The sequence below is a fragment of the Acinonyx jubatus genome, chromosome B3, assembly GCF_027475565.1.
Source record: "Acinonyx jubatus isolate Ajub_Pintada_27869175 chromosome B3, VMU_Ajub_asm_v1.0, whole genome shotgun sequence".
In the NCBI taxonomy this organism is placed as follows: Eukaryota; Metazoa; Chordata; class Mammalia; order Carnivora; family Felidae; genus Acinonyx; species Acinonyx jubatus.
Genome location: NC_069386.1, coordinates 103,322,732 through 103,335,485, shown reverse-complemented (window position 1 = coordinate 103,335,485; position 12,754 = coordinate 103,322,732). Strand labels below are relative to the sequence as shown.

Here is a 12,754-nt window from a genome sequence, read left to right as displayed (position 1 = left end):
ACACTATTCAACTTTAAGATTTACTATAAATCAATAGTAATCAGGAGAGTGTGGTATTGATGAAAGAACAGTCAAAGAGAAGAATGGAACAGAATAGAGAGCCCAAAAATAGAACCACATAAGTATAGTCAACCGATCTTTGACAAAGGAGCAAAGGCAATACAATGGAGCAAGGATAGTCTTTTCAACAAATAATACTGAACAACTGGACACCTACAGGGAAAAAAAAATGAATATAGACACAGACTTTATATCTTCCACAAAAATTAACTCAAAATGGATCCTAGACTAATTGTAAAACACAAAACTATAAAAGTCCTAGAAGAGAACATAGGAGAAAAATGAGATAACTGTAGGTATAGCAATGACTTTTTAGATATGCCACCAAAGGGATGATCCATGAAAGAAAAAATCAGCTGGGCTTCATTCAAATTAAAAACTTCTGCTCTGTGAAAGACAACATCAAGAGAATAAGAAGACAAACTGCAAACTAGGAGAAAATATTTGCCAAAGGACAAATCTGATAAAGAACTCTTATTCAAAATATACAAAGAACTCTTAAAACTCAACAATAAGAAAACAACCCAATTTTGAAAATAGCACTCATCAAAGAAGATATGCAGATGGAAAATAAGCATATGAAAAGGTGCTCCACATCATATGTCATCAGAGAATACAAATTAAAACCACAATGAAATACCACTACATAAAATCTGGCCAAAATCCAGAAAACTGACAGCATCAAATGCTGACAAGGATGTGCAGGTGCTGGTATAGGAAAATGGTACAGCTACTTTGGCAAACAGTTAGTGACTTCTTATAAATCTGAACATATTTTTACCATACAATCCAGCAATCATCCTCCCTAATATTTACCCAAAGGAGTTGAAAACTTATGTCCACACAAAAATCTGCACACAGATGTTTACAGCAGCTTTATGCATAACTGCCAAAACTTAGAAGCAACCTTTAGTAGGTGAATAGGTAAATAAATGTGATATATACAAACAATGGAATATTATTCAAAACTAAAAAGAAATAAGCTACTAAGTCATGAAAACATGGAGGAAGCTTACATGCATATTACCAAGTAAAAGAGGACAATCTAAAAAGGCTACACACCATATGATTCTAAGTATATGATATTCTGGGAAAGGCAAAACTATGGAGACAATAAAAAGATCAGTGGTTGCCAAGGATTGGACATGAGTCAGGAAGGAAGGAACAGGTAGAACACAAAGGATTTTAGGGCAGTGAAAATACTCTGTATGATATTATAATGACAGATACATTTGTTCAAGCCCATGAATATACATACATCATCAAGAGTAAACTCTAGGGTAAACTATGGACTTTGAGTGATTAAGATGTGTCAATGTAGGTTCATCAATTTTAACAAATGTTCCACTCTAGTGGGGGATGTTAATAGCAGGGGAGTCTATGCATGTGTGGGGGTAGAAGGTATATGGGAAATCTCTGTACTTCCCTCTTATTTTTGCAGTTTTAGTGGACCTAAAACTGCCCTAAAAAATAATAATAATAAAGCCTTTAAAGAAAAGATAATCATGTAAAAGAATGCTGGTAGAAAAATAATTTCTCATGGTTTCTAAGCTTTGTTACCTGTATGATATCAATTACTTCATCAAAGTTCGTTCCTGGAAACTTCACCTCTTCTTCATCTACCTTCATAAATTCTGAATTCTAAGAAAACATTTTTGAAAAGATTTTGTTGTGCTTAATATCTTTTTAATTCATGTATAATTTATCATATTTCTACCCACAACATAAACTTGTCATTTCATGGTCCTATTTTTAAATTTTAATATCCTGTTTAGAATTGATTTCATTAAGTAAATGAAATTCAAGATAGTCCTCAAGCCATCAAGTTTCATCTCAATAGCTATCAAAAATTAAATATAAGTTTCTGTCAATGACTCCACCAACAATGCAATTTAAGTCAATTGATAAAGTTGATAGGATTGTAATTTCTCTCCTAGAGTTAAACAAAGTGTTTATATGTTAGATATATAAGTACACATATATACACATTCACAAAAAGACAGATACAGAATCAAATAAATTAGATAGTTATTTTACAAATTTAGCCTCTAGGCTTCACTTGATATAATCCAGTCCCCAAAACCATATTAGCTCCTCCCTGAGAAGGGAATGATAAACAGTCAAAAAAATTATTTGTAATCATGTTTTAATAAACATCTGGTGAAAAAAATCACTGATGAAAAAATTCAATTAGGCATAATTGCCATTTAGGGTCAGTTCTACTTTACTATTTCGGATCATGAAAAATTGTTGGCATTCTCCCTCTCCTTAAAATTGTATCCTTGGGGCGCCTGGGTGGCTCAGTCGGTTAAGCATCCGACTTCGGCTCAGGTCATGATCTCGCGGTCCGTGAGTTCGAGCCCCGCATCAAGCTCTGTGCTGACAGCTCAGAGCCTGGAGCCTGCTTCACATTCTGTGTCTCCCTCTCTCTGTGACCCTCCCCCATTCATGCTGTCTCTCCCTGTCTCAAAAATAAATAAACGTTAAAAAAATAAATAAATAAATAAATAAAATTGTATCCTTGATGACATTTGCTTACAATAGATGAAAGCTGGGGGAAATTACAGTATTATTTCACTGTATAGTAAAGTTAGAGCTTCATTATTCAATAGCAAATAAATACTAGGGAGAAATGCCAATTTTTGCATCGTATCAATACTATATTGAAAAAGCAACATCCCAAATCATGAACTCCAAACGTGACTATGAATTCACATTCAGGAACCTATAATTTAATTCCTTGTTTAAATCAAGTTTCTTCTCCAAAGAGATAGAAATCCTCTATTCATATATGAGAGTCTTACAACTTAAGTTACACATAAAAAGGTACACTAAGGATTATCACTTTCACAGTGTTTATAAACACAAGGATCTTAAAACCAACTTCCTTTTTCAAGTTCATCAGCAATTCCAGATTAATTTTGAATCCTTTCTTTAAAACCGAAATTATTATAATAGATTATAATTATAATGGGAGACTTTTCATGGAATAATATTAAACTCCATAGTCAGATATTACTCAAAACTATAAGATAAATTTCTGAATACCTGTACCCAGGTTTTCAGAGGAGGACGTGCTTCTTTGGGACTAGTCAGAGATGAGTCGACATCAGCACTACCATTCGAAATGCTATCAATATCCACATTGGGTAACACCTGAAACAGAACATAACATCCAGTTTATCATTTTGACTCAAATATTTGTCAATCTATACATTAATAACATATACTTTTTATTGTGAAGTCAATGCATGACAAATTTTTTGAGTTATGAAAGCATATTTTACAAAATTTAGAAAATAAAGGGGAACACACAAAATCCTACTATATTTTTTTAATGTTTATTTTTGAGAGAGAGAGAGAGCAAGCAGGAAAGGGGCAGAGAGAGAGAGAAGCAGAGAATCCCAAGCAGGCTCCATGCTGTCAGCGCAGAGCTTGACATGGGGCTTGGACTCATGAACTGTAAGATTACGACCTGAGCTGAAATCAAGAGTCAGATGTTTAACCGACTGAGCCACCCAGGCACCTTCAAAATCCTAACACCTTAAATTATTTTCACTCTTCCTTTTATCTTTTTACTATGTACTCATGTATGGCTAAAATCTAACACAGTTTCATTTCTTTTTTTTTTTTTAATGTTTGTTTATTTTTGAGAGAGAGGGAAAGAGCACAAGCAGGGGAGGGGCAGAGAGAGAGGGGGACAGAGGATCTGAAGCCGGCTCTGTGCTGACAGCAGAGAGCCCAATGCAGAGCTCAAATTCATGAACTGTGAAATAATGACCTGAGCCAAAAGTTGGACGCTTAACCAACTGAGCCATCCAGGTGTCCCCAAAATAATTACATTTCTGATTTCTCATTCTAATTAAAATCATAAGCACCTTTCTTGATTCCATAGAATCTTCATAATTATATATTTTTTAGGTTCATTTATTTATTTTTGAGAGAGAAAGAGACTACAAGCACAAGTTGCGGTGGGACTGAGAGAGAGGGAGAGAGACAATCCCAAACAGGCTCTGCACCGTTAGTGCAGAGCCCATTGTGGGGCTCAAAACCACAAACTGTGAGATGATGACCCGAGCTAAAATCAAGAGTTGGACACTTAACTGACTGAGCCACCCAGCTCATAATTATATTTTAAATAACTGTGTATTTCAACAAATATACATGCCTTAATTATTTAACCACTTTTCTATTGGCAAACATTTAAGATATTACTAGTATTTCCACTATTATACATATCACCATAAAAAACTTCTTCATACATACAGGGTTTTTTTACCCCTAAACTTTGAATTATTTCATTATGCTAGATAGACAGAGACTAGATTCAATTCCGAGTCACTGACCATAAATATTTAAAAGTCTTGGTAATTAATGCCAAAATGCAACCCAAACAAGTTCTATTTAATGTCATCAAAAACAGGGGTGCCTGGGTGGCTCAGTTGGTTAAGCATCCGAGTTGGCTCAGGTCTTGGCTCAAGTCATGATCTCATGGTTCGTGAGTTTGAGCCCTGCCTGGGGCTCTCTGCTGACAGCTTGAAGCCTGGAGCCTGCTTAAGATTCTGTGTCTCCCTCTCTCTCTGTGTCTCCCCTACACACATTCTGTGTCTCTTTCTCTCAAAAATAAACATTAAAAAATTAATGTCATCAAAAACATAATTATGTTTTACCGCTTTGTCCAAATTAAATAATATAATTGTTTAAGTAATAAGTTTTTAAATGGAAGTATATCATTGTTATTTTAATTTGCATTATCTTGGTGACCAGAAAGATTGAAATTACTCATTTTCTTGGTTATAAACTGTATTTCCTTTTCTGTATTTATGTTCTTTGAATATTTCCAGATTTGCAACTGCTTTCTTATTAATTTATGCAAGTTTTCAGATTTAAAAATTGATCCTTTCTAGCATATTCCTTTCATCTATTCTCACTGTAGTTTTCCTTTTTGTATCGGAATTTTTTACATTAACTTCAGTTTTAGATTTTATAGATTCAAATCTATTCTTTTATCATATGTAGGTTTTCTTTTCTCATATCCAGACTTAACTTTAGCCTTGATAAAAATTCCATGCAATTATCTTCTAATTTTGTTGTTTTTATGTTTTACAGTTATACTTTCACCTATTGCCTATTTAGAATTCATGTGCCATACAGTAAGAGGTTAGAGTCTTAAACTGATCTATTTTCCACATTGTTAACTAATTATAAAATATAATATTCCGCTTACAAGAATCCTATTGCCCACTGATACATGAAGTATCTACCACATACTAGACTTTTTTTTTAATTTTTTTTATTTTTTTAAGTTTATTTATTTATTTATTTGACGCAGGGCTAGATCCCACGAACTATGAGATCATGACCTGAGCCAAGATCAAGAGTTGGACACATATATGCTAACAAACTTGGATGTAAATTTAAAAAATAAATTAAATAAAAATTAAAAATAAAAAAGAGGACACATAACTGACTGAGCCACCCAGAGCCTCTTTTTTAAATAACCAAAGCTATTATCTGAAATACTTCGTTATACAGGTTCAAATATCAAAATGATCCTTAAATCTTACGTCATTAAATAGTATCAAGTCATTACATAATCATTAAGTAATATCAAATAAAATAATATATCGAATCATTAAATAATATCAAACATCAAAATGACCCTTAAGTTTAAACTAAAAAAAAACAGACAAAAAAATAAAACTCATGCCTTGTGATGGGACTTTTTTAAATTACAATTTGACTTAAATTATATATTAGGAAGAATGGAAACTTGAATAATTAATCTTAACATATAAGTTCCCTTTCTATTCATTCAAATCTTGTATATATTTAAAGTCATACTCATTCTTTTAAAATTAATTATAATACACTCTTGAACTGTTCCCTTTGGAATATCATCATGTCATCTGGATATGAATCACTAGTTTAGAACAAGTAGCTTAAATCATGTAGAACAAGGATCGAGACATCATGTTAATATCATAGTTTTAAAGAACAAAAGGCCCATGATGAAAGCAAATTTTTCACGAAGCAATGTAACAGATTTTAAGTGCTAAATTTTCTTCCCTTAAAATTGTCTATTCGTGCACCCTGGCATACCTGTACGGTAAGCTGAGGAGGATCCTTCTTTTCTGACTTCATTTCTATAACTGCAATGTTAGGTTTCTTTACTCCAGTTTCCGTTTTTCGAGATGATGGAGGAATAGAAGTAGTCACTGTTACAGGGTGTGGCTTGTTTACAATTACTCCAGTGGGTGGCATGGAATCACTATTACTTTGGGTTTGTCCTAAAGAGTTTGGGGAAGAGATGTGTCGACCATTTCAGAAATAAAGGGTAAAATCAAATACGTAACCTGGATGTTTATGGCTGAATTCTCATCTAAAAACCGAGTGCTAACTTCAGTCATCTCTCCTTCTATTATCATCACCGTCAACATGCTCACCATGGCTTCCCTTCAGCAATGACTCACATTTACCAGGTACCCATATGTGCCAGACACTTCACATACACTATCTGGCCCTCAAAATAAGCCTAGGAGGTGTTCATGTTATCCACATTTCACAGTTGAAGAAATAGGTTTAGAAACAACAGAATTGGTCAAAGGTCATGCCTGTTTATAAGTGACAGAGCTACGAGTAATATGTCGTGCGTTACATCGGATTACTTTTATTCTCAAATCTTCATAGAGCAACCATGGACAGAAATAAAACCAACAATAAAATACTAGTGATTGACTACCAATAAATAGCACATATACCCACTATTTGGTAGTTATCACAGCTGTCAGAAACTTAGCTTTCACTTCAAAAATTCCACTTATTTCCTACATTTCAAAGTAAAGAGGGACAATACAGTACATTCTTTAGAAGCGTAGACTCTTTATAAAGCCAGACTGACTGGATTTGAATCCCAGCTCCACTCAAGTTATGTGGCCTTTGACAAATTACTTAATTTCTCTGTGCCTTGGTTCCTTCATCTATAAAACTGGTATATTACCATGGGTTTTACAGGGTAGATTAAATAAATTGGTATATATAAAGTGCTTACATCTATAGCTGGCACACAGCAAGGATTAGCTACTACATTAACAGAAGGCATGTTTGAACAGACACAGCTACCAAGGTGACATGTCACTAACCCATAATATCATAAATGAAAAATTCCCTCCTATGTTGGAAAATGTCCATATTTAAATCATTCAACAAAATTAAGAAAGAATAGCAAGGACACCAAAAGAAAAAAAAACTGCTAACTATATTTTAAGAATTAGTGTGGGAGCAAAAATGATTTGTTAAATTTTTACAGTCATGAGTCTGAGAGATCTCAGATAGGTAAATAGCCAACTATTGGCCTAGGAGACACAACCACACAATTTTTACTTACCACAGCCTAGTTCAAAAGTACATAAAACTTACTTTAAAGTACTTCACCTAACACATGACACTGAACTACTTAGAATGTTTGAATTCTTTAATTATTATGAATATCTAGAACATATCTAAACATTTTATTGCTTTGTTTCATCTATAGCAATGTACTATAAAATAGCAAAGGAATGTTTCCTGTGAATGAAACTTTGGTAAGAGCCCATTATTTCAGAGACTGCTATTATACAAAATAAGACACATTCTGAGGCCCTACCCACAGATACAACACATAGATGAAAAGGTAAGGGACTATCACGTCATTTTGAAAGTTCTGCCACTGTTGATAAGAATTTAAAATTTACCCTGTGTATTTTGTTGGGACTTACCTAAAAGAATAGCCATAGGAATTAGGTGACCTTCCAGTGTACCTGAAAGAGTAGGCATTTCTCTGCTTGGGCTGAACAAGTAATGCTGATCACCAGGAGGCAGCATCATAGGAATGGAGTGTTGCGATTTAGAATCCATTTTCACAGGTCTCATTGCATAAAAGTCAGTTTGTGTTCTTATTGACTTTACTTTAGTGCCTATAATAATTATCAATGGCAGATACTTTAAAATATTGTTTGAACATCTACTATCCAGCCAGCTAGAAATACAGATCTTTACAGAAAGATCTCCTTCTATATAATAAAGTTACAAGGCTCCTAAATAGAAGTAACATATAAACCAGGGGTTGGCAAAACCTTTTTCTTAAATGGCCAGACAGTAAACATTTTAGTCTCATGAGCCATGCAGTCTCAGCTACATGTCAATTCTGCCACTACAGCATGAAAGCAGTCATAGGCAATGCACAAATAAATGTGTGGCTATTTCCAATACTATTTATAAGAACAGGCAGCTGGGGGTGCCTGGGTGGCTCAGTTGGTTAAGCGTCTGACTTTGGCTCACATCATGATCTCATGGTTCATGAGTTTTGAGTCCGTGTTGGGCTCTGTGCTGACAGCCTAGAGCCTGGAGCCCGCTTCAGATTCTGTGTCTCTCTCTCTGGGGAGGGCCCAGCTCGTGCTCTGTCTCTCTCTCTCAAAAATAAATAAACTTAAAAAACAAAAACAAAAACAAAAAAAAGAACAGGCAGCTGACTCGCAGGCCACGGTTTCTGAACCAATGAATATATGTAATAACTTCTTCAACTATTATGACAAGACAGATTCAATGACTAGGAAAAAAATGTTGAGTAAAAGATTCAGAATATTCAGACTGTATTATTTATTTAACCCATTACATATTTTCCCTTATGGGTACAAAAAAGTTAATGATCATATTTGGAATTGGATTTTTTTTCATCCTCTCATTACATCTTTACTCATGACATAATTCTGAATAACCAGCCTTTAACCTTTGAAATTATGTACAGATAATCAAATTATATACCTATTAAAATCTTATAGGAGTCAATATCATTATATACTTTTTCTATTCCTATGTATGAAAATCTATAGACATTAAATCCTGAGTTCTTTTTTTTAAGTTTTTTTTTTTTTTTAGTAATCCCTACACTCATCCTGAGGCTTGAACTCACGACCCTGAAATCATGAGTCCCATGCTGTTCCAACTGAGCCAGCCAGGCACCCCTAAATCCTGAATTCTTAAAAAATTAGAAATTTGTCTGATTTCTACAGAACCTGAGGAAAGTGAAGAAAAGTAAAAGTATAAAGGAAAATAAACTATTTTCTAAATAAACTCCTGATATTACTACCTTTTTTCTTTTAATATGGGAGTAATTTTATGAATCTGGACTGTTAAACATAGATTTATGATCCTAGGAAGAAACATTTTAGTACCACATCTATATTTTTTTCATTCTGTTGTCTAGTATTCATTTATTCAACTAAATGAATATTTTTCTTGAATGTTCATTTAAAATTTTTTCAGCATTTTATATGTTAGGCATTGCCCCAGACACAGGAAACAGAGTAATGAATAAACCAAACGTACTCACTGAGTTTACAGTCTAGTAAGGAAAACAATCGATAAGCAAATAAAAATATAAAATCAGACATTTTCCTAAAGAAGGCATACAGGTGGCCAATAAACACATGAAAAGATGCTAATATCATCAGGGAAATGCAAATCAAAACTAGAACAAGATTATCACCTTACACCTGTGAGATGGCTAAAATAAAAACACAAGAAGTAACAAGTAAATGTGGAGAAAAAGGACCCCTCACGCACTGTTGGTGGGAATGTAAACTGGTACAGCCACTGTGGAAAACAGTATGCAGTTTTCTCAGAAATTTAAAAAATAGAAATACCATATGATCCAATAATTCCACTACTGTATATTTATCCAAAGAAAACAAAAACACTAATTCAAAAAGACAAATGCACTCCTGTATTTACTGCACCATTATTTACAATAGCCAAGATACAGAAGCAACTCAAGTGTCCATTGATAAACAAGTGGGTAAAAAAGATGTGGGGTGTGTGTGTGTGTGTGTGTGTGTGTGTATGTATGTATGTATATATATATATATATATATATATATATATATATATATATATATAGTGGAATATTATGCAGCCATAAAAAAGGATGAGTTTGTGCTATTTGAGAAAACATGGATGGACCTAGAGGGTATTGTTTTAAGTGAAGTATCTCAGAATGAGAAAGACAAATACCATATGATTTCACTCATAAGCAGAATCTAAAAACAAACACATAAACAAAAAGCAGAATCAGACACATAATAACACAGAGAATACACTGATAGTTTCCAGAGAGGAGGTGGATAGAGGGTTGGACAAAATGAGTGAAGGGGAATGGGAAATACAGTCTTCCAGTAATGGAACAAATAACTCAGGGGAATAAAAGGCAGAACATAAGGAATATAGTCAATGGTACTATAACTGAAATGGTACTATAAATGGTAACAGGACAGATGGTAGCTACACTTGTGAACATAGCATAATGTATACACTCGTCAAATCACCATGTTGTACACCTAAAACTAACGTAACATTGTGTGTTAGCTACACTCGGAGGAGAAGAAGGAGAAGAAGGAGAAGAAGAAGAAGAAGAAGAAGAAGAAGAAGAAGAAGAGCAGCAGCAGCATATAAAAAGCAAAAGGCAAAAGGGGCTCCTGGGTGGCTCAGTCAGTTGAGCATCCGACTTCATCTCAGGTCATGATCTCGTGGTTCGTGAGTTCGAGCCCCGCGTCGGGCTCTATGCTGACAGCTCGGAGCCTGGAGCCTGCTTCAGATTCTGTGTCTCCCTCTCTCTCTGCCCCTCCCCCACTTGCACTCTGTCTCTTTCTGTTTCTCAAAAATAAATAAACGTTTAAAAAAATGTAAAGAAAAGATTTAAAAAAATAAAAAGAAAAAATATATACAACATCAGATTGTGAAAAGTGCAATTATGAAGAACAATAAGGCAGGGCAAGGGTACATAGAGGTACAGGAGATCGATTTTGGATAGGATGGTCAAGGTAGACCTCTCTGAAGAGCTAACTTCTCAGAGGGGAGATCCAAAGAACTGCAGGAGTAAGCCATGCACATTTCTGAGGGATAAGCTGTCCAGGTAGAGAAAATAACAGACAGCAAGACCCACAGATAAGCATGTTTCTACAGGTTCAGTCACTTCTACCATTAAAAGGGTAACTTAATAAAATTATTTTTGGAATTTTAAGTATTTTAAGACTTCAAGTTATTTTTTGCAATGGCTTTCAAAAGCCCAAATATAAGTTAATATCAAAGTCCCAATAAAGAAGAGGAAATAGGGTAAATATCATCCATAAGCTATATGCTTTACTAAATCACACCAATAGGATTTCTAGATAAACTGACACCCTATATATGATCACCTAACCTTTAGAAATGAAAGGAACAGAAAACTAAAGCAAAGCCACAGCTCCAACTTCCAGAAAGGGTAAGAAACAAAACTGAGCTGGTATCCACTAGTTATCATACTGCATATTGTTGAAGTGGCTTACTGGCTGCTAAAGTACAAGCTGAGGCACTTCAAAATGTAACCAAAGTCAACAGACTCAACGTTTAATGAAGAGTTATGTTTAAATACACTAGGGAAATGGCAGATGTGAGTCAAAACATACAGTAGTAAGTGAATTTTTTTTTAAGTTTATTTATTGTGAGACAGAAAGAGAGTGAGTGTATGAAAAGAGGCGGCAAAAGAGAGAAAGAGAGAGAGAGAGAGAGAGAGAGAATCCCAAGCAGTCTCTGCTCTGTCAGTGCAGCACAGAGCCCAACATGGGGTGTGATCCCACAAACCACGAGATCATGACCTCAGTGGAAATCAAGAGTCAGATGCTTAACTGACTGAGCCATCGAGGCACCTTTGAAGTTCTTTTTGGTGGTATACAAAAGTACTAAAACCTTTTTTTTCACCTTTACTACCTAAAGTTCTTTGAGAATAAAGAAAACTGCAAAAATGCCCATAAGCACTTTTATGATAATAGACAGCCGCTATTCTTCTTTCAGAAAGAACGGGATAGAACAATGTCTTCAAGGAAACGTCTACTTTCCCTAGATTATAATTTAAATTGTTCAAGACATCATCTCATAAATGCAAATTTTATCATGCTTTATATGAAGCTACCACTTAATCCTGTCTTGTCCCACTTACTCCTATCTTGTGACTTGAATCTGATCTACATTTTTTCCCACTTATTTGTATTTTATGCCTTGAACTGGTCTATTTCTTCTTACTCTTAGAAGGAATTGTTCTCCATCCCTAAGCATTATATAATTTGAACTGTATTTAGGAATGATAAAAAAAGAAAAAACTAACTTTACATATTAAACTGATAAAATAAAAAATGAAGTTTACCACAAAAAAATGAAGTTCCTTACCTTTAACTTGTTCTATTACTTTTGGTCTCTGGGGTTTGGACTTAGGAGATGGAGAATTAAATCGGAGATACGGTCCTTTTTTAAGAGTGCTGCGATGGCCCTGATAAATTGGTTTTCCATAAATTTGTAACATATAATCCTCATCTTGTATCACTGTGGTTGCTTTTAAAAATCCCTAAGTACACAAAGTTATTCGACTCACCAAAAAAATGGTTATCAAACACATCTCATTTTTCTAAAGCTTTCTTTTGTCACTTTCGTATTATAATAAGAATGACTAGGTCAGAAAAGTCCTCTACTTTAAATGGCTCTTAAATTCTGGGTATAGTTTTCACACTACAGCTTTAACATTTTAGGGTTTTCAAAAGCATAAAAATTAAGTATAAAAACCATCCACTCAAAAATCATAAAGGTTCTTATACTACTAAGCATATTTTCAGCACCAAAAAGTAAGGTT

General features: G+C 34.3%; 1 protein-coding gene across 11 annotated transcripts in view; it reads right to left on the bottom strand.

Annotated features, from left to right (window-relative positions):
- Positions 1-12,754, bottom strand: part of KIAA0586 (KIAA0586 ortholog) — a 110,831-nt gene that overhangs the window by 68,839 nt on the left and 29,238 nt on the right. For all 11 annotated transcript variants that reach the window (XR_008299427.1, XM_053224493.1, XM_027065815.2 and 8 more), the window contains 5 exons: positions 12,298-12,472; positions 7,818-8,015; positions 6,163-6,350; positions 3,109-3,216; positions 1,621-1,701 (listed from right to left, as the gene is read on the bottom strand). Coding sequence is in view for 10 of the 11 variants with exons in the window: in XM_053224493.1 (XP_053080468.1) it covers positions 1,621-1,701; positions 3,109-3,216; positions 6,163-6,350; positions 7,818-8,015; positions 12,298-12,472 (750 nt within the window). In the remaining variant the exon portion in view is untranslated. The remainder of the gene's footprint in view (positions 1-1,620; positions 1,702-3,108; positions 3,217-6,162; positions 6,351-7,817; positions 8,016-12,297; positions 12,473-12,754) is intronic.